The sequence below is a fragment of the Molossus molossus genome, unplaced genomic scaffold, assembly GCF_014108415.1.
Source record: "Molossus molossus isolate mMolMol1 unplaced genomic scaffold, mMolMol1.p scaffold_m16_p_14, whole genome shotgun sequence".
NCBI lineage: Eukaryota > Metazoa > Chordata > Mammalia > Chiroptera > Molossidae > Molossus > Molossus molossus.
The window spans coordinates 4,701,946-4,725,972 of NW_023425349.1; the positions used below are offsets into that span (position 1 = coordinate 4,701,946).

Consider the following 24,027-nt stretch of genomic DNA (forward strand, 5'->3'; position numbering starts at 1 on the left):
CCCGGGTGTGAGATGGGGGCTGTGGGGTGCTCCACGGGTGACGTCTGCCCCGGGTGTGAGATGGCGGCTGTGGGGTGCTCCACGGGTGACGTCTGCCCCGGGTGTGAGATGGGGGGGCTGTGGGGTGCTCCACGGGTGACGTCTGCCCCGGGTGTGAGTGGGGGCTGTGATATGAGCATCACGTGTTCGCTGTGGGGTGCTCCACGGGTGACGTCTGCCCTGGGTGTGAGATGGGGGCTGTGGGGCGCTCCACGGGTGACGTCTGCCCCAGGTGTGAGATGGGGGCTGTGGGGTGCTCCACGGGTGAGGTCTGCCCCGGGTGTGAGTGGGGGGGCTGTAGGGAGCTCCACGGGTGAGGTCTGCCCCGGGTGTGAGATGGGGGGCTGTGGGGTGCTCCACGGCTGACGTCTGCCCCGGGTGTGAGTGGGGGGGCTGTAGGGAGCTCCACGGGTGAGGTCTGCCCCGGGTGTGAGATGGGGGGGCTGTGGGGCGCTCCACGGGTGACGTCTATCCCGGGTGTGAGATGGGGGGCTGTGGGGTGCTCCACGGTCACGTCTGCCCGGGTGTGAGATGAGGGCTGTGATATGAGCATCACTTGTTCGCTGTCCCTGGATTAGATGATCTCTCCTCCCCTTGCCAGCTCTCTCTTTTGAGGATTATGGGCTGGGAAAAGCAGATGTACTTTCAAGGTTTCTGAGCCACCCATGGAGATGGGTCACGGCATAAACAGGGTAATAAAACCTTCAGATAACTTCCTAGTCGGCAGATCCTGGTGCTCCAGGAGGGGTTCCAGGTGGCGGGTTGCGTAAGTCTGTGAGGACCGCGCCCCCGCGCCCCCCACGCCCCAGGTCACTTCTAACGGGCCTGTTATCCCATCGGCCCCCCTACCTGTCACACCAGCTGCCTTCCACATTCTCTTTGCAGGGGCAGCGCCCACTGTGGGGGTCACAGGTGCCCAGGCTGCCAGCGGGGTTGCAGGAGCAGGGTCTGCCAGAGAGACAGGACCAGGGGAAAGGTGTCCAACGGGCAACTCCCGAACACGACTAGCCCATCTTCCTTGGGAGGAATCTCTCCATCCTTCCCCATTCCTGAGAGGACCGGGAGGCAGACCGACCCAAGAGCCTGCACCCCCGGGCTTTATTGTTCCCACCTTGCCAAAGAAATGACCCACTCACTCACCCAAATAGCCGTCCATCTGCCTACCCACCCACCCACCCATCCACCCATCCACTCACTCGTCCATCTGTGCATCCCTCCCTCCATCTGTCTGCTTTCTCATCCATCCACCCGCCCACCCACCCCCATCCATTCACTCGCGCATCCGTGCATCTGTCCATCCAAGCCTCCATTCAGTCCACAGCTCCCTCACGGCCCCTGCTGGGCCGTCCACCCACCGGCTGCCTCCCTCACCTGCAGCCTCCCTCGCTGAGCGAGTGGAAGCCGGGCAGGCAGCGGTCACACTTCCAGCCCGTCACAGTGTCCCTGCAGGTGCAGGTGCCCGAGCCGTCACACTGGAGGCGCAGCGAGCCTGGGGGAGGAAGGGCACAGGGCAGCAGAGGCCAGCGCGGGGCAGGCCGGGGGCGGGGCAGCAGGGCCCACTCACCTGCCCGGTGGCAGTCGCAGGGCTGGCAGGGCGCCCGCGGGTCCCAGCGGAAGAAGTTCTCCCGGCAGTGCTGGCAGTGCGGCCCCGCCGTGTGGTCACGGCAGTGGAGGCAGCGCCCGCCGTGGCCGGTGCCGCGGAAGAGCTCCCGATCGAACACGCACTGCTCGGAGCGGCCGCTGCAGTTGCAAGCTGTGGGCAGGGGGCGGGGGGGTCAGGGCCGGGGCGCGCGGTAGGAGGCGAGTCCGTGCCAATCAGTCTCCTCGTGCTGAATGAGCAGGCAGCTCGAGGAGGGTCCGAGATGGAGTTCAGGCCTAGCTTGATCAAGGATATGGAGACCAACGGATTTGACCTTCCAAACTAGGACACTCTTATGAACAGAGAGGGCGCCGTTAATAAATATACCAAAACACAGGACCCTGTGAGGCAATCCAGGATGTAGTCACCTGGTCATGAATCACAGACAGGCCAGGCCACCTCTGGAGTGGCAGTTCACTCCAGGGTCTCTGGTGGCTCTGTGTGAATCTGGTCCCCACTGATCATGGGGTAACTCAGAAGCATGGAAAATACAAGTCACCCTTCATTCACTCAGTAGTTCACTTATAAAAACCTGTGTACTAAGGCTGGGCTCTGTCTTTCCTCCTGTGGTGAGTCGGGGTAGGGGGGGGACACCAGTGCACAGCACAGTCCCAGCTCCGCACGCGTGTTGCCCACCGTCTGACAGGGGCCAGGCACAGCAGGCCTGCAGAAATTCCGCAGGTGGGGGGCTCTGGGAGCTGAAAGGAGGACCCTACAGCTGTCCTGGGGGGATGGGGCAAGCCTTCTGGGAGGGAATCACAGCTACAGGGACATCGGAGGGGGAGCAGGAAGGAGCTGGCAGCAAAGGGGGTGGGGGGAGTCCCAAGCAGCAGGTGAGAGCAGAGGACAAACTGTGGGCAGCAGAGAAGCAAGACTGGCCCCGTGTGCAGGGGGCGGGCATGGGGCAGGGAAGAGGGCGGGGACACTGGGCAGGACATGGAGGGGTGCAGGGGCAGCTATGAGGCTGAGTCGGCAGAGCTTGGTCAGGGATGCGGGCCGAGGACTTGGCCTCAGAGCGAGGGGCTGTGGGGGCGGACGGGGTGAAAGCCAGCTGCACTGTGGAAAGCACCAGGGCTGCAGGCAGAGGGGGGCAGTGCCCAGGGAGGGGGAGGGGCACTGCTTGCGGAGAAGGGCACAGATGACTTGAGGGACGAAGACAAGGCTTGGGGTCTCTGGGGCTGGGGGTGGTGAGGAGTCGGGCATGAAGCCCCCGCTATCAGGCTGGTGACTGAGAGGACAAAGATGTGACCACAGGGCTGAGGACGTGGCAAGAGAAGCAGTCTGGCCTTTCGCGTGCGCCCGAGGAGGTGGCTCCAGGCCCGGAACGGGTGAGCCAGCCCGCACAGCCTCCTTGCCCTGAGAGACTCGGGTGGAGGCAGGCCAGCGAGGGCAGCAGGAACCCATTAGGGTCACAGCAGCCCCGGGCAGCGCCCGCAGACAGCACCCGTCCCACGGAACAGGCTGTCCCCTCCCTGCCCCAGCCCAAGAGGACCGAGGGCCCAGAGGCCGAGCCTGCATGAAGATGCTCTGGCCAGCGATGGCGCTACCAGCTGGGATCTGGTGCTGGTGACGCCGGCTACGCACGGGGTGCCTGAAACACACCAGACGACCATCTGGGGAGACAGGGCTTGGGGGGGCAGGCGGAACACCAGGCTGCTCGCCCCGTGTGCAGTCCCACGTCCCTGGGGAAGGTATGACAGCGCCATCCTCTCCAGAGTGTGGTCACAGCCACATCACAGGGTCTGGGACATGAAAGTGCTGCCTGGGCCTGTGGGACAGTCTGGGTGGGCAGGCCAGCACCCCCTAGGACCTGGGGTGGCCTGGCTTTCATTAACAGCTGTGGTTGGAGCAGCTGAAACAAAGGAACAAGTTGGGGGACCTTCCCAGCCCTCCCACAACAAACACCTCCATGGTGGGGGACTTGTTCTGGGGGAGCTGCCTGTGGGGGAAGGACCGAGGACTCAGTGCCACCTCCTGCCTCCCCTCGACGCCTCCTCACCCCTGCAGCGGCATGGGCTCAGATCCCAGCTGCCCCAGGCCCACCTCCTGCCTCCCCTCGGCGCCTCCTCACCCCTGCAGCGGCATGGCATGGCTCAGATCCCAGCTGCCCCCAGGCCCACCCAGGAGCAGCCCCACTGCAGGGTCTTGGGGGTTTGTTCCCCGCCCACAGCCTGGCCCCAGAGCCCCGGTACTCACACACACACTCGTTGGCCGCCTCGGCTGTGCCCCGCGCCCACGGGCGGTCCTGGAAGAAGGGCAGGCAGCGCTCGCAGTCCGTGCCCGTGGTGTTGTGCTGGCATCGGCAGACCAGCTGGCCCGCCGCGTCGGGACCACACTCGCTGGCGTGCCCATGACACTTGCACCTGGGAGAGAGCCAGGAGGGGTCCGGAGCAGAGAGGGCGCCGGCAGAAAAGGGTTAATCACTGGGCAGCCCCGCATCCCAGTGAGTCCGAGGCTACGGCTCAATTTTGGAGCTTTATTGAGCACTTACTATGTGCCCGGGACAACTGTAACAGAACCCGTTCTGAGCTGTTGACCTATAACCCACTGCACTCTGCAGTCTAGCCCATTTCACAGAGGGAGGAACTGAGGCACAGAGAGGTTGCCAAGGCCGCCAGTGAGTCACGGTGAGTCGGCGAGGCTGCCTCTGCAGGCTTCTGCCCATGAGGTGCCCCGCGGGGGCCGAGAGGGACCAGAGAGAAGTTCCCGTCCCACGCTGAGGGGGGCCAGCTCACAGGGCCGCGGGCGAGAGGCGCCTCATGCCCTTCTCTTGACTATGTCTCCTCACAGCCCCCAACGCATCTCAAGTCCCCTGAGAGCCGATGCCCTGGAGGGCAGCCCTGCCTCGTGTCCCACCTCACCCACCCTCCCGCAGGTCAGGGCCCAGCTGGGATGGGGCAGGAACAAGGGGTGCTCTAGGGGCCATGCTGCACTGAGCCCGGCCCCGTGGGCCGTCAGCCCCGTCCCGAGCGGCAGACCGAGCTCCCTAGAGGACGGCCATGGCCTCCAGCCCCAGCTTCCTCTGTCGCCTCCGACCAAGCAATGAGCTCACATCTCACCGGAACCCACTGCTGGGGCAGGAGGGACGGTAATTCTCCCCATTTCACAGATGGGCAAACGGAGGCTCAGGCCGTGACGTGCCAGATGCTAAGAGGCAGAGCGAGAACCTGAACGCTGCTCTCCCCTGCTCTGCGCAGACCCCGAGTCTCTAGGGCCACTCTGCGGCTCCCCGTAAGCTGTGTCCCACGCTCTGTCCCACGTGGACGTTGAAGAGCCCTGACCACCGCCGGCACCCATGGCACAGTCTCACCAGGGAGGCTTCCCCGCCAGCCACCCTGGGCGCCCGGGCAGGCAGGTAACACTCCAGCATCCCGGCAGGGTACGGCGGGCACCAGGCAGTCTTGAGACCAGAGACCACCCATGTCCCAGAGGCTGCCGCAAACGCCTTCCTTCCCTGTGACGCCCTGTGACCCCAAGGGAAGGAGTGACATTCCTGTAGGCCACTGTGGGTGGGACACAGGCTGCGGGGCCACCGGCCCCCAGCCAGCTGCCGGCCCGAGGATGGTCCGGCTCTGGCAGCTGGGGCCCAGATGTTCGCTGGGCTGAAGCCCCCCACCAGCAGGCGCTGGAGCCCACTGCCATCCGCCACCCTTGGAGAACACGTCCCCCCAGTGGTTCGACCTGAATCGACTGTGGGGGAGGCAAGGGAGGGGGAGCAGAGGGGCCCTCACAAACACCCCTCATTGCTCCCCTTTTTTTGTTGTTAATCCTCACCTGAGGATATTTTTTCCATTGATTTTCAGAGAGAGCGAGAGGGAGGGAGGGAGGAGGAGAGAGAGAGAGAGATTGATGTGAGGGACACATCAGTTGGCTGCCTCCTGCACATGCCCCAACCAGGGCTGGGGATCGAACCAACCCAGGTATGTGCCCTTGCCTTGAAATTGAACCTGAGACCCTTCAATGTGAGGCCCGATGCTCTAACCAGTGGACACACCAGCCAGGGCCCATCTCCCCTTTATCCCCAAGCCTCAGCCCCTCCTGAGAGGTGCAGACATGCTGAGTGTGGGCAGGAGCCCATGTCCCCTCCAGACTTCTCCACCTTTCCAACGCCACCCGAGTGCCCCTGAATCATGGAAGCGCCTGGCCTCCTACCCCACAGGCCATCACTCCCACGAACTGACTTCCGGTCCTAAATAGCTTTCGGACCCACACACTCTCCCCGCCTACCGCCACCACCCACGGCCGCCACCTCATATCCGGCCGCTTCTCTCGCCTCTCCTTCCCCACGTGGCTGTCAGGGGTTGGTCGTTGTAAAAATCCAACCCTTTTACTACCCTGGCCAACCCTTAACGGCTCCCCGCAGATTGTGGGCTACAAATAAACTCCGTCCATGACCCTGACTACCTTCCAGCTGCCTCCAGCCTTCCATTCCTGCCCCAGGGCCTTCTCCTAGGGCCTCAAGTCCCGGGCCCACACGCTGGCCTCGGGCTGGAATGCACACCTCCTCCAGCCTTGGCAGGTCCCCACCTGGGCCAGCTCCTGACCTGGGCACACCCTGCCCGTCTGGGGCACGCTGCCGTATTTACTGGAGATGCCCCACCTCCCCCACCCCAACACTGGGGCAGGAACACGTCTGTCTTCCTCTCTGCTCTCCCAGGAGGACCCGATGTGTTTACCTTGCAGACATTATTAGTGCCTTCCCTGGCTCCACCACCCGCCTTGCACACCCAGTCCCGGCGGCCACGTGAGACCAGCCTGGGATATCAGCGGGAGATGCTTAGACAGACCAGCAACAAAGTGCACTGACGGATGCTGGAGAAAGAAGACTGTGGACCAGGATGAGGGCCCCGCCCGCACAGCCTAATGCCCCACATGAGAAAGGGAGCCGGAGCGTGGCGACCCTCCCAAGTCGTTGGCTGTGGGGCTTTGCGGGGACCTGAGCTGACCGTCCTGCACTGAGATGCTTCAGAGCCTCATCAGAAAATGTTTGGGTCCCCATTTATGCCCCAGTTCGCCCGGAGATCTGGAGGGAGTAGGGGTGGTGGGCTTCACTGCTTATAAAATCAGGAGTCGGATAAACAAGGAAGCTCTGGAAGCTTCGAGCCTGTGCCTGCTCTTGGCCACCAGCAGCCAGCTTTCTGTGCAGCCGTGAGCTGAGCACGTGCGTCAGGGGCACGGCGGAGCGTCGCTGTCCGCTGCCTACTGCCACTTCATGGCATGAATAAAAGTATCCGTGAGAGGAAAAGAAGGGAGGGCAGGAGGGAGGGACAGGGAAGGGTCTTCAAGGCAGGGGGAACAGCAGGTGCAAAGGTCGAGTGCGTCCAGAGAATGGGAACAGCTGGTGGGGAGAAGCAGCAGGGGCTGGGCTGGGGGGCTGGAAGCAGCCAGGAGCTTCGAATGCCAGGCCCGGGGGCCAGGATTCTGCTCCCCCTCTCCCCTGGGGCACCCTCCTTCACCCTCCACCCATGTGGGTGACACCCACATGGCGGCCACCTTCGGCCCCAGGGCCAGGGTCCTGGCGGCCGGGTCCCTGCGCCCTGCCTTCCACCTACCTGCCGCCCACAGAGAAGTCAGACACAGCGTAGTAATAGGACTGCAGCACCTTGGGGTCCTTGAAGATGTCGTCCCCAAACGTGTTGAGCCGGTCTAGGGAGATGAGGAGCTCGGTGCTGGTGACCCACTCCTGGGGGGCACAGGGAAGGGCGGCCATCAGCAGGTTCCTGGCATCTGCTCCCACCCCTCTCTTCTGGGAGGCCCAGCTGGCCGTCCGGGTCAAGCTCAGACAAAGTCTAAGGACACTGCAGGAATCAGGAGCCTGCGTGCTGGTGTCACGCCAACCTGGGTGCCAGGCCACTTCCTGGCTGTGCCACTTTGGGGAAGTTGCTCAGTGTCCTGGAGCATCCATGTCCCCACCTGCAAAATGGGACAAAGGACGTGCCGAGCCCGCGAGGGTGCCTGGAGAAGGCCGATGCAGCAGTGAGGTGGGGGTCTGGCACGTGCTAGGTAAGTGGTGACCCCGTTGTGCAGGTCACCTGACTTCTCCCGGTGGCTCCTGCACCCCCGTTCTAGAGGTCAGCCGGGGGAGGACATGTCCCAGTGCCCTTCTCCCCTGCTCAGCTAGGCCTGGTGTAGGGCGGGCCCTGGGCTTACAGGCGTCTCACGTGCTAAAGACCAGGCTCCCACAGACAGGTCACCTGTCTCGGGTGATGTCTGTCCCACCAGAATATACACCCCACGAGAGCACAGCCGTGGGGCCCCTTTCCTTGCTGCATCCCCAACCCCCCGGCTCTGCCCACACGCAGCAAGCACTCAATAAATAACTTGCCCATCGCTGAATGAGCGGCTTCCCCCCAAGAGCTGGTGGGAGAGAGCCCACGTGAAGGCTGACATTTTCATCTGCCTGCTGTTTGCTACAATTAGGTGGCTCCGGCTGAATTTTAATTAGCATGTGAATTCAGCCCAGGAGTTCCCGGTGTAGCAATCTGGCCCATCCAGACAGAAAATGAACTCCTGGAGAAGGCTGTCTTGCCCCAGCGGGCCTCTGCCCCTCCCTGAGCTCTGGGGCTCCGCGGGCACTGCCTGGGACCCAGCACCAGAAAACCCGAGTGGGGACCTCAGCTGAGTCTGATGTCCCTGGCACTCCAGAATCGCTTCTCAAACGTCAGTGAGCATCCAGGGATCTGGTTAAAACGTGCCTTCTGATTCAAGGGTCTGGGGCGGGGCCCGAGACTCTGCATTTCTAACAAGGGCCCAGGGTGTGCCGAGGCAGCTGGTGCCCGGAGCAGCTGAGGAGCGGAGGCCGGGGTCGGAGATGCAGCAGCTCACAGCCAAAGGGGCCAACGTTCTTTTCCTTCTCAAACCAGCCTAGGGAAGGCACGGCGGCTGCGCCTGGGGCTGGGGCTTGGGCCTCACAGAACCTGCCGAGTGGGTACTGTTATTGAGGCAGGAGAGTAAGGAGCTGGGAAAATTCCTGGGCCAGTGGAATGGGGAAACTGAGACAAGATAATTAAACAAGGCCAGACCCTTTGAACAACGTACAGCCAGCCAGTGACTCACAAGACCTTATCTCCCCAACCAAGGACACTCAAGAGCAAATGGTTTCGGCCTCCCCTCCCTAACCGGAGAACATGTAGCTTAAATCACCCTGAGCAAGGAGATAGAGAACAGAGACCCAATTAACGCCGGTGGTGCCAGCCAAACCCAAGGTCAGTGAAGTCAGGGGAACCAATAACAAAACCCCGATTAGGGCCAGACAGACCCACGACACAGTGAAGCCGTAAAGCCGACCGCAGAATGATCCCAGACTCCCCTGTATGCTCATTTTGATGCATCAACATACTAAAAACGCACCTGGAAGCTGAGGACCAGGCTGCTGAAACCTTCCCCTAAGATTCTCACCCAAAGAAAAGAGATGAAACCCTCAAGACCAACGATACCAGACCATTTCTCAGGCATGAGCTTGTTACGTCACTTCTCCTAAATGCTAAGGGTCCCCACGAGACCTGCAACCAGGGGAGCAGCGGGTAGTGGCGGCTCGTCCTGGGCCCACCCCCTGACCTGTCTCCAAGGCCCCCCTTTCTCTGACTTTCCAGTGAGCTAAAAGGTTCAGACACAACAAAGGTTTCTGCTGTTTAAAATCTGAAATCTCGTAGGTCCCCTGTGTCCTGCCGCTTTAGACTGCCCTGTGGCCCCTGTCCCCGGGGTCCCACTCACAGCCCAGTCCCAAGGCCGCACCCCGCTCCTCTCTAACCTGCAGAACGGGGCTCTCTTCAAAGTGGTAGGCGCTGGGCCGGCCCTCCAGGGTGGAGAAGGCCACGTTGCCCCCGCTCAGCGGGGAGATGTCACTGAACTCGGAGGTGCAGAAGGCCACACGCTCGTCCTGGCCGGGGCGCAGGTAATGGCCGTCGGGCCTGCCGTAGGTCTTCTGGCAGGAGGCGCTGTAGTACTGGTAGGGTTCCCACGGGCCGCCCGCCCGGCTGCGCTTGTAGATGGCGAAGCTCTCGGGGCGGCTGGTGTGGAACTTCAGCCGCACGTAGGTGATCTCGTAAGCTTTCCCTGCAGCGGACGACACGGACCCATTTTACAGAAGGGAAGGGAGAGTCAGAATCCTGGCCCAGGGAGAGCAGACCGGCTGCGCTGCATAAACCATCCTGGATCGTTAGAGGCCGTCTGGAGCACTGTGCTGGGAGTGCCCCATCAATCAGTGATGCCTGGCAGGGGCACTGCAGGGGGGCGCCGCAGGGCACAACGCTGACAGCTTCCCGGGTGTTTGCCACCCCTGACCTAGGCCAACGTGCCTCCCTGCACAGGAATCTGCACAGTAGCACCCCTGACGGGCAGCCATCTCTCTTTGCTCAAGTGTCTCCAGCAATGAGATGTTGCCACACCCTGAAGCCTGCTCCACTGTTAGAAAGTTATTTCTTTTACTACACCCAACAGAGCAGTCCCTTCCACCTGTGACTCTGGCCTCATTCCCTCCCAGTGACTTCAGACTCCTGGTGTCTGGAGACAGCCCTGTTCCAAGCCCCTGGACCACTCTGTTCCTCCCACATCCATCTAACTTGTTATTTACTTATTTATTTTTAAATCCTCGCCTGAGGATATTTTTTCATTTATCTTCAGATAGAGTGGGAGGGAGAGAGAGAGAGAAACATCTATGGGAGAGGGACCCATCAGCTGGTTGCCTTCCGCACGACCCCAACCAGGGCCGGGGACGAACCACAACCGAGGTACGTGCCATTGACGGGAATCGAACCCGCGACTCACTGGTCTGCGGGCCAATGCTCTAAGCACTGAGCCAAACCAGCCAGGGCCCATCCAACTTCTTTTGTGCTCCAAACTTCTCAAGAGAAGTCTTTGTCTACTGACTCCATAGCCTCATCTCCAAACTTAACCCTCTGTCCTTTATCACTCAGCTTAGCTGGGCCACGTGACCGAAGCCACTGCCACGAACCATCGCTTGTGGCCACAGCCAGGGGCCGCCGCCTGCCTTACTTCCTGGGTCACTGATGATGATGCTGTGACCTTGAAATCCCCCCTCCCCCAGGAGTATCGTACAATGGGATAATATTTGGCAATAAAAAGGAATGAAGAACAGGTGTTCCTCGATTTACGATGAAGCTACATCCAGATGAACTACTGTACGTTGAAAACATTGTGAGTCAAAAGTGCATTACGGCAAGTGGCCTTGTTCTCCTTGAATCCGCTGGTATTACCAGGTCTCGTCAGTCTCTGGCCCGCTCCCTCCTGGAGACTGAGCACCATGCCTTCAATTAAGGGGCAGAGTTCTGATGGAGAGATATCTGAAGTCGATGTTGAAATTGCCAATCTGTGACTACCAAGACCATGTTAGAAGATTTGGGAATGGACGATGAAGGCGATGAGGACCCAGTTCCTCAACCAAATGTTAATGCAGCGATATTAAGAAGGGTCCTTCAGTGGTGCACCCACCACAAGGATGACCCTCCTCCTCCTGAGGATGATGAGAACAAAGAAAAGCGAACAGATGAAATCCCTTGGTCAGGGACCAAGAATTCCTCAAAGTTGACCAAGGAACACTTTTTGAACTTATTCTGGCTGCAAACTATTTAGACATCAAAGGGTTGCTTGATGTTATATGCAAGACTGTTGCCTATATGATCAAGGGGAAAACTCCTGAAGAGATTCGCATGACCTTCAATTTCAAAAACGACTTTACTGAAGAAGAGGAAGCCCAGGTTCACAGAGAACCAGTGGTGTGAAGAGAAGCGAAAAGTTGTGCCTGACCCTGTAACACTGTAAGGATTGCTCCAAATCCTAGTTGCACTGCTCTGTTTATAACTGTTAATATTAGCCCAACAGTAGACAAATGCAGTAGCAAATCAACTGTATTAGCAGAATATTGTCCTCATTGCATGTGGCGTTTGGGTACAGGTTCCACACCTATGGCTGAGTTTCTTCCAATATGATCAAAAGTTTCTTTTTTCTTTGCTCTGAATAAAACGGAATTGTGGGTTCTCCATAGAAAGGGGCATTTTGGGCTTTTCCCTCTTTTTGTAAAGCGATTTCTTCCTAGTTTATTGTTCAGTGAACTTTAGTGACCTTTTAAAAGTTGGCATTGTAAATTAAACAACCTGAAAAAGTTTTCTGAAATAGAAAAAAAGAAAAAAAAGTGCATTTACTACACCTCACCTACCTAACGTCATAGCTTAGCCGAACCCCCCGAACAGGCTCAGAGCACTGACATCAGCCTACAGCTGGGCAATTATCTTGAGTGTCATCTCAAGAGTCATTGTCTTCCTCCTCTTCTCACCAGAGGCAGGAGACATAGCTGGGCATCTGGTAGACGTGATGGGTGTAAATCCACAACACGGTAACCTAACACCCTGCAACACTGCGGAGAGTCGGCTGTTCGCCCGCTAACCTGCCCAGCACGAGTCCTACCGCATAGCGCTAGCCCGGAGCGAGAGCAACATCCAAAACTCAAAGTGGGGGTTCTACTAAACGCGTATCCCTGTCGCACCACCGTGAAGCTGACGACTTGTACGTCAAACCATCCAAAGTCGGGACAGTCTGTACTGATACATGCTACCATGTGGATGGACCTTGGGAATATGATAAATGAAAGACGCTAAGCACAAAAGACTACATGTTACATATAAACCCACTTATAGTAAAGGTCCCCAGTAGGCAAATCCATAAAGACAAAGTAGATTAGTGGGTGTCAAGTGCTGGGGGAGTGGGGTACCAGAGTAGGGGGACTGCTAATGGGTAAGAAATTTCTTTTGGAGGTAATGACAATGTTCAAAAATTGACTGTGGTGATGGGTATACAACTCTACAAATATACTATGAACCACTGAATTGAGCACTTTAAATGGATGAATTATATGGTGAATTAATTGCATCTCCATAAAGCTGTTATATATGTTTATGAATTGGACCTCACATCCATTAGGATGGTTATACTTCAAAAAAAAAAAAATAACAGCAAGTGTTGGTGAGGATGTGGACAAACCGGAACCCTGTGCAGTGTTGGTGGGGATGTCAATTTGCAAAGAAAAAGTTTGGTAGTTTCTCAAAAGTTTTAAAGTGAAGTTACCCTACAGTGCAGCAATTCCACTTCTGGGTGTACATCCGAAAGAACTGAAGGTGGGGTCTTGAGCGTCGTGCACGCCCAACGCACGGCGGCACTGCTCACACTGACCGAAAGGTGGAAACAGCCAGTGTCCATCGACAGGGGATGGACAAACGAATAGTGGTCTATCTAGCCCTGGCCAGACTGGCTCAGTGGTTACACCGTCGGCCGGAGGACCAGAGGGTCTCGGGTTCAAGTCCCGGTCAAGGGCACATACTTGGGTTGCAGGTTTGATCCCCAGCCCTGGGTCCACGGTCGTGTGGGAGGCAACCAATCAATGTGTCTCTCTCACATCGATGTTTCTCTCTCTCCCTCCCTCCCTTCCACTCTCTCTAAAAATCAATGGAAAAATATCCTCAGGTGAGGATGAACAACAACAGCAGCAAAATGTGGTCTACCCATACCACAGACTATTTATTTTTCAGCCTTAAAGAGCAAGGAAATTCTGACACCTGCTATAATATGAATGAACCCTGAGGACGTGAAGTGAAATAAAGCAGTCACCAAGAGTCAAATACTGCATGATCCCATTTACATGAGGTCCCCAGAGGAGTCACATGCACAGGGACAGAAAGGAGAGTGGTGGGTGCCGGGCTGGGCGAGAGGATGGCAGTGAGTGTTTCCGTTTGGGAAGATGAGGAAGCTCTGTGGATGGGCGGCGGCCACGGTCGCACATCAATGTGAATGCTCTTCCCTTAACGGCACTGAACTGAGCGCCTAAAAACAGCTAAGATGGCACATCTCATGCTATACGTGTTTGACCTCCATAAGAGAAAACTTTGAATATATATATATATTGAATATATATATCACCTTTTTGGGGACTGCAGTTTGGTGACATGGATGAAGAGCCGTAAAAATATTCCTGGTCTGCCCACCCAGTGTGGCTCAGGGGCTGAGAGTCGGCCCATGCACCAGGAGGTCAGGGCACATGCCTGGGTTGTGGGCTTGGTCCCCAGTGGGGGGCATGCAGGAAGCAGCCAATCGATGTCTTCCCCTCATCATCGATGTTTCCATCTTTCTCCCTCTCCCTTTCTCTCTCTGAAATCAATAGAAATATATTAAGAAAATATTCCTGGTCTTTGGCACAAGAATCCCACTTCTGGGAATTCCAACATGGAAAGGAACCTAAATGCGGGAAATGTCATCAGGGGGTTTTCTACAGTGGGGCACATCGGAATCATAAGGTTCAATAACCTGTAGGCCATCAATTTGGGGACAACTGAGGCTACTGAAACAGCGGATAACTGGTCTCGAACACGGGGGGCAGCTTGAGTCAAAATATTGAAGGAAAGAAAAGACACGAGAGTCACCATCCAGAATCGAACTATATTTAAAAATGCCCAAAGAATGGGCAAAAAGAAAGCCATCCCACAACAAAGTGTGATTATCCTCAGGGCAGAGTGACTTCTTCCCTTTTTAATTGTTCTGCATTTTCCCAATTTTCTCTCATGAAGCTTGTTTGAATTTAAAAACTTGTTTTTAAAACCCTGGCCCGTTTGGCTCAGCGGTTAGAGCGTCAGCCCGCAGACCAGAGAGTCCCGGGTTTGGCTCCCACTAAGCGCAGGTAGTTTGGCTGCGGTTTGTCCGCAGCCCTGGTTGGGGTTGTGTGAGTGGCAACCGGCCGATGTGTCGCTCTCACATCAATGTTTCTCTCTCTCTTTTCCTCACTCTCTCCCTCCTGCTCTATCTGAAAATAAATGCAAAAATGTTCTCGGGTGAGGATAAAAATATATATTTATATATATTTTAAAGCAACCGGCTTGCCACGTCCTAAGACGTTTTACAAAGTTCCACCGCAGCCCAGCTTGGCACTATAACCCCAAGAAAAGTGTAAGCTCAAGAGAAAGCACGTGTGGCTAACCAAGCCATTGTCGGGGCAGCCTGGTGGCGGCTTCTGTGCTGAGCAGAACCAGGCAGGGACTCACCCCAGATGTGCTCCGCTCCCGCTCACGGAAGGATGCTGCGGAGGCGGGTCCGCCAGACTCCTCGGTAAACATCTAACAGCCAGACACCTCACACATGGGAGGGGAGCTTGGAGCCACTTAAAAGATAGCTGGCAGCTAGAAGTGTGATCGGAAAAACACAGTCACCGGGACTTCGTGCAAACCAGCAACATCAGGTGCTGCTTTCTGCCTCCTTGCTGAGCCAGGAACATCACAGACACTCAGCAGGAACTTTTCGTTACAAGAGTTAATTAGAGGAGCCAAGAAAGCAACGTAATCCTCACTTTGTTATGAAAAGGTTTCTGCCCAGGCAACCTGAAGGCTGGGGAAGGACCCCACCACCACCACCACCACCAAGATCTTTTAAACAGTAACAAGAATTAAAGTCGCAGTTTCAACCCAGACCCTTGCAAGCCCCAGGGGCCCACGAGGTTTCAGGGTGATGTTGAGACAGGTTTGTTCCCAGCAGGAAAGCTGGACCAAAACATCATCCCCAACTGACACTGGGGCTACACAGCTTGGGGGTACACGGGTCTGGCATGCCTCCCAGCTGCCCAACATGCTTTTCCCTCTGGCCGGAATGCTGTTCCCTCCACTGCTCACCTGGCTGGCTCCCATACATCCCTGCTCATCACACTGGTGTAGCAGACTGACCCTGGCCTCAGCCCGGTGTGGAACATCCTTCTCCCACTTTCCCCGGCTGATGGCTCCTCATCCTTGAAGCCATGGGTTTGCGTGCCTCACGGGGCTCCCCCAGTCACTCTGGGCTTCCTCACACTGTTATGGAAACACTTGCCCAGTTCTCCCACTAGTCTGTGACCCCCTTGGGACAAGGTCTGTGACTCCTTCGCACTGGGCACAACACCGGGTGCGTAGTAGGTGCTCACTAAACGCTTGCCGAATGCGTGAGGAAAGATGAAAGCATGATCTATACTTTCAAGGAATTTACAATCCAGTGAGCAAGTTGAGACAGGCCCAACAACCGGCTGACACTGTCACAAGTGTGTCTGCAAGTCCTGATGCCCAACAGCCAGCATTTAGTGAGCACCTACTATGTGCCAGGCCCCTGCTGAGCGCTTTATACACACTGTATCTCAAGACACCTCCAAACAGCCCCATCACTGTGCACTAACAAGGGACCTGCCCAGTGTCACAAAGAAAAGAGCCAAGGCCTGGCTGGTGTAGCTCAGTGGATTGAGCATTGTCCCCCTGTACCACGGGGTCACTGGTTCGATTCCCAGTCAGGGCACATGCCTGGGTTTCAGGCTCAACCTCCAGGAGGGGGCATGCAGGAGGCGGTCAATGGATGTACATCGATGTTTCTGTCTCTCTCTCCCTCTCCCTTCCTCTCTCTCTAAAAAATCAATAAAACACATTAAACGAAAAAGAAAACAGCTGAATCTACTCAACTGCAGGCCTGTCTGGCCCCAAAGTCGCTGCTCTGAACCAGGCTCCCCTCTGTTCAAGGCTCTGTGGGTGCTCAGAGATAAGGACTGTCCAGGAAGGGGGTGCTGGTGCCCACGCACACTGCCACCACCCTCTGCACCAAGCCACGTCCCGTCCAAGCAGCTGGGACATAGAGCCCGTCAGCAGTGATACCGAGACAGTCATAAAACCAGGCCGGCCCACATCCGGCACTGGCCAGGCAGAAAGAGCTAGAACAGAGAGGCTTATTTTGGGAAAATGGAAACAAAACAAAGCCATTTAATTGGAGCCATCTGGGGAGCAGCAGACTGGGCGTGGGGCTGGAGGGGGCAGGGTGGGAAGCTGAGCTGGGAGTGCGTGGGTGAGGCTGCCCGCCCTCTGCGGGCATTCGAACTGGGTGGAGAGAGCGGCCCCTGCCGATGGGGGACCCCGGCGGAGCCTCCGCTCTGTCACCGGCCGTCCACGGTTCCTGTCCTCCTCTCCTACCCCAGCTCCTGGCAGTGCAGGTGCTGGGGAATCCCCGTGACGGTGCCAGGCCCCACGAGAGCTTGGCTAAGGCAGGGCTGGGCCCATCACAGTACTCTCATCTTTGGGCCAGGAGTCTAAACCCCAAATTTGGATCAAGACTGTCAAGCCTTGCCTGGCTGGTGTGGCTCAGTGGACTGAGCGTCGTCCCATGGACTGAGAGGTTCTGGTTCGATTCCCGGTCAGGGCACGTGCCTGGGTTGCAGGCTTGATCCCAGTAGGGGGCGTGCAGGAGGCAGCCGATAGATGTTTCTCTCTCACATCGATGTTTCTATCTCTCTCCCCTTTCCTTTCTCTCTAAAAAAGTCAATAAAAACATATTAATAAAAAAAAGAAAAGACTGTCAAAACTATTGTCTAACCTGGAGAGAGTGAACAGGTTTCATCTGATTATCGTCTAGGGCTTTGTGTTAAGAAGGATCCTGAGGTCCAGTCTGATCTGAGACAGGACTGAAATGTACAAGGTACAAGTCTGCAGAGAGAGGTGGCAGGACATTCCAGACCATTCCAATAAGCGAGGGACCGAGGAGGGGCTGAGTGGGAACGGACAGGAAGGCAAACACAAAGGACGTTCCCGAGAACGGGCCAGTGATCCTGACAAGGAAGAAGTCAAAGGGCAGAGAAAGACTCACAGCTGACTCCTGAGTTCTTACCTCCACACCTGCAGAGACGCGGGGAGGGGAGACGCCTGCGATTTTCATTCTAAAAGCACAACATACAATTTACCGTTCTAACCATGTGAGGTGCACGGCCCCGATATTAAGCACATCCACTGTTGCGCAGCCATTTCCAGAACTCTTCATCTTCCCAAATTTAACTACCAATTCAACAATGCCCCCTGCCCCGCCCCGCCCCAACCACTCTACTTCCTACGTCTATGGCTTAGTCTTCCGGGGACGCCATGTAGGTGGATCGTACAGTACCTGTCCTCGGTCTGGCTTACTTCACTCAGCATAATGTCCTCAAGGTTCACCTGCGTTGTAGCAGGTCAGAATTTCCTTTCTTTTTTATAAATTTTTTTCCCTTTATTGATTTTAGAGAGAGAGAAAGGGAGAGGGAGAGAGAGAGAGAAACATCGATGAGCGAGAACATCGACTGGCCGCCTCCCACATGCCCCCCACTGGGGATCGGGCCCACAACCTGGGCATGTGCCCTGACCGGGAATCAAACTGGCAACCTCTTGGTGCAGGGTTGATGCTCAACCACTGAGCCACACCAGCCGGGCAGAATCTCCTTTCTTTTAAGGCTGAATGCTATTTCAATGCATATACCACATTTTGCTCATTCATTCCCCAGTGGACACTCTTTCGCTATTGTGAACAACACTGCTATGAACAGGGGTGCCTTTACTTTTGGACCCTAAGTTTGAAGTCCTGAGTGACATCTGAGGGCTGACAAGAGGATGCTGCAGTTACCTGGTCAAGGGCCTGGCGCATAGTAGGTGCTCACTAAATGCTGGCCGAATGCATGAGGACAGACAAGGCGTGATTTGTACTTGCAAGTTCATAATCCAGTGAGCTGGTTCAGACAGGCTCAGGTGGAGTCCAACCACTGACCACAGTCCCAACAGGCAAAGTCAGGGAGGGGGCAGCTGGTGGCAGGCTGGCATGGAGATGGGGGCGCGGGGATTGGGAGGTGGTGAGGTGGCTGGAGCCTGGGTGAGCAGGAGCCAGGCAGGGCCAGGAGGAAGGCTGGGGCCCTGGTGAATGCCACAGCTCAGGAGTTTGGATGTATCTGGAGGGCCGAGGGGTCATTTGTTCCCAGGGAAATAGGGTGCCATGGCGATGTGCTGGGGTTCACATCCCAGCTCCACCACGGACCCGCTCTGGGGCCGTAGCCAAACTACCTAACCTCCCCCCAATTAACTGGGTAAGTGACTCGAATGTAGTGACTCCGTTTCCTCATTTGCAACAAGTGCACAACAATAATAGGGTTTGCTAAGTAAACGCCTGCAAAGCCCTCGGAACGGCCCCAGGCACGCAGCGTGCGCACCACTGAACGGCAGCGCTGTCCGTTCACTGGCCAGACCTACGTTTACGGGACAGACTGCGCAGGGGCCTGTGCGGGGCGCTGGGGTCCCTCTGCAGCTCGGAGCACAGGCAGGCCCTCTCCCCAATCCTGGGGTCACCTCTAAGCGGAGGGGCAGTCAGCGCAGTCAACAGCTGCGGCACGGGCTTGGTGCAGGGACAGGCACACAGTAGGCACTCAACGGTTCTGTTTGCGAATGAGAGAGTGTCGCCTGAGGAAGGCAGGAGAGAAACTCTAAGGACAAGCGCAAGCACTAAGCAAAGACCAGGAGGACAGCGACCTTCGCGGCTGCTGAAGGGCAGCTGGCTGCGGGAGGAGTGGGAGGTGGGCAGGGTGGTGGGAGGTGAGGAGGGGCGATGAGAGTCCATCTGCCTCCTTCCTGGGCTTTTTGACTTCCCCCTCCTGCAGCTCCTGGGTCAGTCCTGGGAAGCCCAGGAGAGGTGAGGTGGCCAGGCCGGCTGGCCCGGGGGTCATGCGGGGGCTGCTTCTGTGGGTGAGGCTAACCAGGACCACTGCCTTGACGCCTGGACCTGCCTGGGGCCCAGCATTCCAGACAGAACCCCCAGGGGCAGGAAGAAGGTCTTGCCCCCCCCCCCCCCCCCCGCGCTGGTCCCAGCCAATGCAAACAGGGCCACCCACTCGACAGGAAGACGCAGGAGGCAAAGCTCAGGAGACCCAGCTGTCCTTGGGCTCCTCGGGCCGGCAGGGTCCTCCTGCTGTCCAACCCCCCCCACCCCCAGCAGCCATGTCCCAGCGTCTCTGTTCCGTCCTCTCCGCCCATCTGGGCTGTGCGGGTCTGAGGATACAGCAAGCGGTCTCCTGGCTTCCCTGTGCTGTCCCCCTGACTTGAAATGTCCTTCATTCTTTTTTTTTTTTTATCCTCACCTGAGGACATTTTTCCATTTTTTTGTTCAGATAGAGCGGGAGGGAGAGAGAGGAAGAGAGAGAGAGAGAAACATCGATGTGAAGGGACACAACGAGTGGCTGCCACCCACATGACCAACCAGGGCCGGGGACAAACTGCAACCGAGGTACATGCCCTTAGCAGGAACCGAACCCGGGTCTCTCTGGACCACAGGCCGACGCTCCAACCGCTGAGCCAAACCAGCCAGGGCTGTCCTTCATTCTTATGTCACCTCCTGCCATCCTGCAGATCCCAGCAAGGCCCCTTCCCTGTGTGTGTTCCCAGAGCACCAAGCCCGTCCTCCGGAGGGCGGGGCCCAAAGCCTCAGGAGGTGCCTGAATGAATGCACGAAACCAGCTGGGCACAGGCATGGCACTGGGCTGGAGGGTGGGCAGGCAGGCACCCACCCACCGTCCTCCTGCAACTCCCCTTCTCTCAGGGGCTCAGAACGCACCTGCTCCGAGAACAGAGACGCGAAGGTCTTCCCGTCACGCCAGGGGGTTCTCGGAATCCAACAAAGTGGACAAAGAGATCTCCCCTCCCCCAGCCAGACGCAAAGCTCAGACCCACCTCACCTGCATCTGCCCAGGACGTGTGCATTCCAGGTGCAGTGCCACTGAGGGAGGGTCCTGGGGTCCACCATGTATGGCTGTGTGGCCCCGGGAAACTGACTGCATCCTCAGAGACCCAGTTTCCCTGTCTATAAAAGAACAGTTGTGCTGGGGTGGGGGTGCTGACTCAGTGGGGATCTTAACACATGGCCAGAGCCCCCTGATCCATGTCTGTTACCCGTGATGACCACCCACCTCCTCCCCACACACCCTTACCCCCACCAGGTCCCAGCCCACCGCTTCCCTGGCCTTCAGGGAGGACTAGGAGCCGCCAGACCCTGCTGCCGCCTGTTATCAGGCAGGAAGGCTCAGCTTAGGGATCTGGAACAGATGTCTGAGCTCACGGGGGGCTGGGAAAGCAGCGACCTCCACCAGGGAGCTGACCAACAGCCTCTTCCTCCCCTGCCCCTCACCCCACTCCCCAAGGAGGCCGGGGCCAGCGGCCACCCACTCTCCCTCCCAGGAGCAGAGCGTCCAGGAGAGGGGGGTGGAACTGCAGAGGTGGCCTGAGGACCAGGAGGAGGGGCTCCCTGGCCCACCTCGCCTGACGATGAGCCTCCACTGAGAACAGTGATAACGCCAGGCCTCTTCCCCCGGTATTGTGCAATCCGTGGCTTAGCGTGGAGACAACCGAAGCCCAGCGGAACCAGAAATGGGCCAACTCGGCAAGTATTTCTCAATCCCTTTGGAGAGGCCACCCCCCAGGGGAACCTCAGCCCAAGGGGCTCTCAGCAGAGTGACGCTGGTCACACACAAGGACTGTCACAGCCCTGGTGAGCACTTGGCCGACCTGAGCTCATGGAACCTGTATGACCGTCCAGGAGGTGGCAACTCACCCCCATTTTACAGAGAGGAAACCGAGGCATGAGGGGATGGCGTCAGCCCACAGCGAGGGTCCAAAGCCTCGTTTTGAGGTTTGTACCCTATTCTGTCTCCCAGAGCCCAGAAGCACAGATGGAGGAGGGGCATTGACACTCATTCATTCATTTCTTCCTTCCCTGTACAAACACCGCGAAGCTTCTCCTACATGCCTGTCGCCATACACATAGTGGAAGAACACCTGTGCAGTGATACACGTGTATGTGTGTGTGCACGTGCACACGCATGTGAGTGAGCACAAGGTCTTGGCTCAGTGTGGGGTCTGGGCCTCCAGTTCCCTGGTTGCGAAGGGATAGAACCCACCCTGCTGCTTAGGGTTCTGGGCAGAGGTCAAGGAGGCCACCCAGTGAAGCACGGGGCCCGGCACATAACCACACTGGGGAAATGGCACCTGCCCCCAAATCCAGACCCTTCCCCGCCTCTCCCACCTTGCCGGTGCCTGGGCTGAGCCTGCTGCCCACCCCTGGATTCCACCGACACGTGTAGCATGTCAGCCAAACCCGCATCCTCTGTCATGGAACAGCATGTCTCCTCCACAACCCCCACCCCGGATTCCTTCCTCTGTGGCCTTGGGGTCCTGCCAGCCCTGTCCAGCCAGCTCCCCCAGCCTTCCTCCCCCATTGGTTTCCTGTCGCCCCTGTGTGGGTAGAGACCACGCCCATCTAGAAGTCCCACCTCGAGGTCCTGACAGGCCAAGGGAAGGTGACAAGGTCCAGGGAAATGAGCTTCTTGAGTCAGCAGCCAGCACCGCATGCTCTGCTGAGGGGGCCCAGTGTCCCCCACCTCACTGGAAAGTCATTCCCCAAGGCGCTGTCCCCCAGGGCCAAGAAGAGCTGCTCCATTGACAGAGCTCATGTCAAGGACCTTTGGCTCTGATCTTGGGTTCATTGCACACAGATGTTCATATCCAGACTGCCACTTAGCAGCTGTGTGCCACTGGGCAAAGCACCTGATCTCTCTGGGCCTCAAAGTTCTCATCTGAAAAATGGGGTGCAGTCCCATAATCCCTTCTCTAAACTGCTTGGTTCCAGATGTGTTTTGCAATTCCCAACTTTTCAGAGGTTAGACAGACGACCCAGTGCTCACAGCACGGACTACGTTCACATTCCAGCTGGGTCTGGGGCCGCAGGCTGTACTCCAAGGAGATTTCAGAAGCAAAATACATGAAAGTTCACTCTGGGTAGAATACACAAGGTCTACAAGCAGCCTGCGGTCACACTTAGCAGCCAAAGTAAGTTATAAAATACTTCGAATTTTCAAAGGTTAGGGGGATTTTGGACCCACAGGTAAGGAAAGGTGGACCGGTGGGAACCCCCGCTCTCCGAAAAGGCTGTGGAGGGCTGCAACAGGTCAGATGCTCAGTGCAGTGCCGGGCACATCGACAGGGTCCAGGAGGACCTGATGGGGCTGGACTTGGAGGGGGAAGGAGCACTCCCAGCCCCACAATGGGGGAGGGTCTGGGAGCGAAGTGTTGGGTCCAGACTCCATTCTGATTCCCAGGGATCTGGGGCTCCTGCATCTTGGCACGGGGTTGGGTGGAGGGGGGCATGGGCAGAGCAGAGAAGCCATGTCATCTGGTCCAGCTACCCAACAGCATGAAGCATGGCTTCTGCCCAGGGGACTAAGTCTTCCCCGTGATGAATGCCTTGGCTCCTACTCCGGAACACACCCAAGGACTGCACACAGCCTCGGGGAGTCCAGAGGCCCCGAGGTGGACCAGATGACCCGAGATTAGGCTCCTGCCTGAGAGGGTCGTTCACCCCCTAGGAGATCACCCCCCCTTCCTCCCCACAACCACCCTTACTGGGCATGGTCTTTGCACCCAGATCCACTGCTCTGTAACGGGCTCCATGGAGACGTCCCCCCTCCAGCCCAAAGGACCACCTGTCAGTCAATCCTCAGCTCCCGGAGGCACAGGTCCCACTCCTGAGCCCCCATTTCTGGGTTTTACAGCCACCCCGGGGTACGCAGCAGCCTCCTGCCTCTGACCTGCCACGGGGTGGGGACAGAGGATGAGCTGGCGGTGCCCTCGAACCCCGCTTACCCAGGCGGAGGGTGATGTTGACAGAGGTGGGGTGCTGCACGCCGAAGGCCATGGACGGGCTCTGCCACCAGGTGCTGTCGTCCTGGCTGTGGAAGTCGGTGAGGTAGGAGGCGTTGTGGTGGCGCCGGGGGTCCGCGGCGTCGCAGCGCTGGCACTGCGCCCCGCCGCCCCCGCGCGCGCCCACGTGCGGGCAGAAGTCCTCGGGCGGGCGGCCGCACGTGTGCGAGGCCTGGGCGAGCCGGCCGAACGCCGCGTTCTCGAACTCGGGCAGGCAGCGCTGCGCGCGCCCCGCGCCGTCGTAACACGCAGCCAGCCCCGCGCCCGCCCGCGGCGCCAGCAGCGCCAGCAGCGCCGGGAGCACCGGGAGCACCGGGAGCATCGGGAGCACCGGGAGCGCCCGGCCCAGCAGGAGCGCCGCCGCCATGGCCCGCAGCACCGCGCCTCCCGGCCTGCGCCCGGCTCTCCGGCTCGGCTCGGGGCGCGCACCGGGGCCCAGGGCCCGCCTCCCCCGGCGGGCGGGCCGCTCCGTCCCTGGGCGCTGACCCCACCTGGCGGACGCGCCCGGGAGTGCCCGCTCTGCCGCGGCCGGGGAAGCCGCGCCCTGGCTGCTGGGGGTCCCTGGCTGCTGGGGGTCCCTGGCTGCCGGGGGTCCCTGGCTCTGCGCCTCCCAGTTCTGTCCGTAAACCGGGGTTGATCGTGATACGGCTGCATCAGCGCTGTTGTGAGGTTTCAGGGGCTGCTCCCTAGAGGGAAACTGCTCCCCTGTCCCCTTGGGTCCTGAGCCAAAAGGGGACCTCAGGGTCTTCCCCTGGGCTTCGCACGCCTCTTTCTAGCAGTAACGTGGGTGGCTCCTCACGTGTCCTCGGCTCCGTT

At 58.1% G+C, this 24,027-nt stretch overlaps 1 protein-coding gene and 1 pseudogene across 1 annotated transcript in view; one reads left to right on the top strand and one right to left on the bottom strand.

Annotated features, from left to right (window-relative positions):
- Window positions 1-23,578, bottom strand: part of LAMC3 (laminin subunit gamma 3) — a 59,009-nt gene extending 35,431 nt beyond the window's left edge. Inside the window, exons 1-7 of the mRNA XM_036261699.1 lie at window positions 23,155-23,578; window positions 9,429-9,733; window positions 7,231-7,361; window positions 3,875-4,041; window positions 1,604-1,792; window positions 1,411-1,528; window positions 889-987 (exon numbers count right to left, since the gene is read on the bottom strand). Of these exons, the coding sequence (XP_036117592.1) occupies window positions 889-987; window positions 1,411-1,528; window positions 1,604-1,792; window positions 3,875-4,041; window positions 7,231-7,361; window positions 9,429-9,733; window positions 23,155-23,578 (1,433 nt within the window). The remainder of the gene's footprint in view (window positions 1-888; window positions 988-1,410; window positions 1,529-1,603; window positions 1,793-3,874; window positions 4,042-7,230; window positions 7,362-9,428; window positions 9,734-23,154) is intronic.
- Window positions 10,941-11,458, top strand: LOC118629924 (annotated as a pseudogene).
- Window positions 23,579-24,027: the final 449 nt, after the last annotated feature.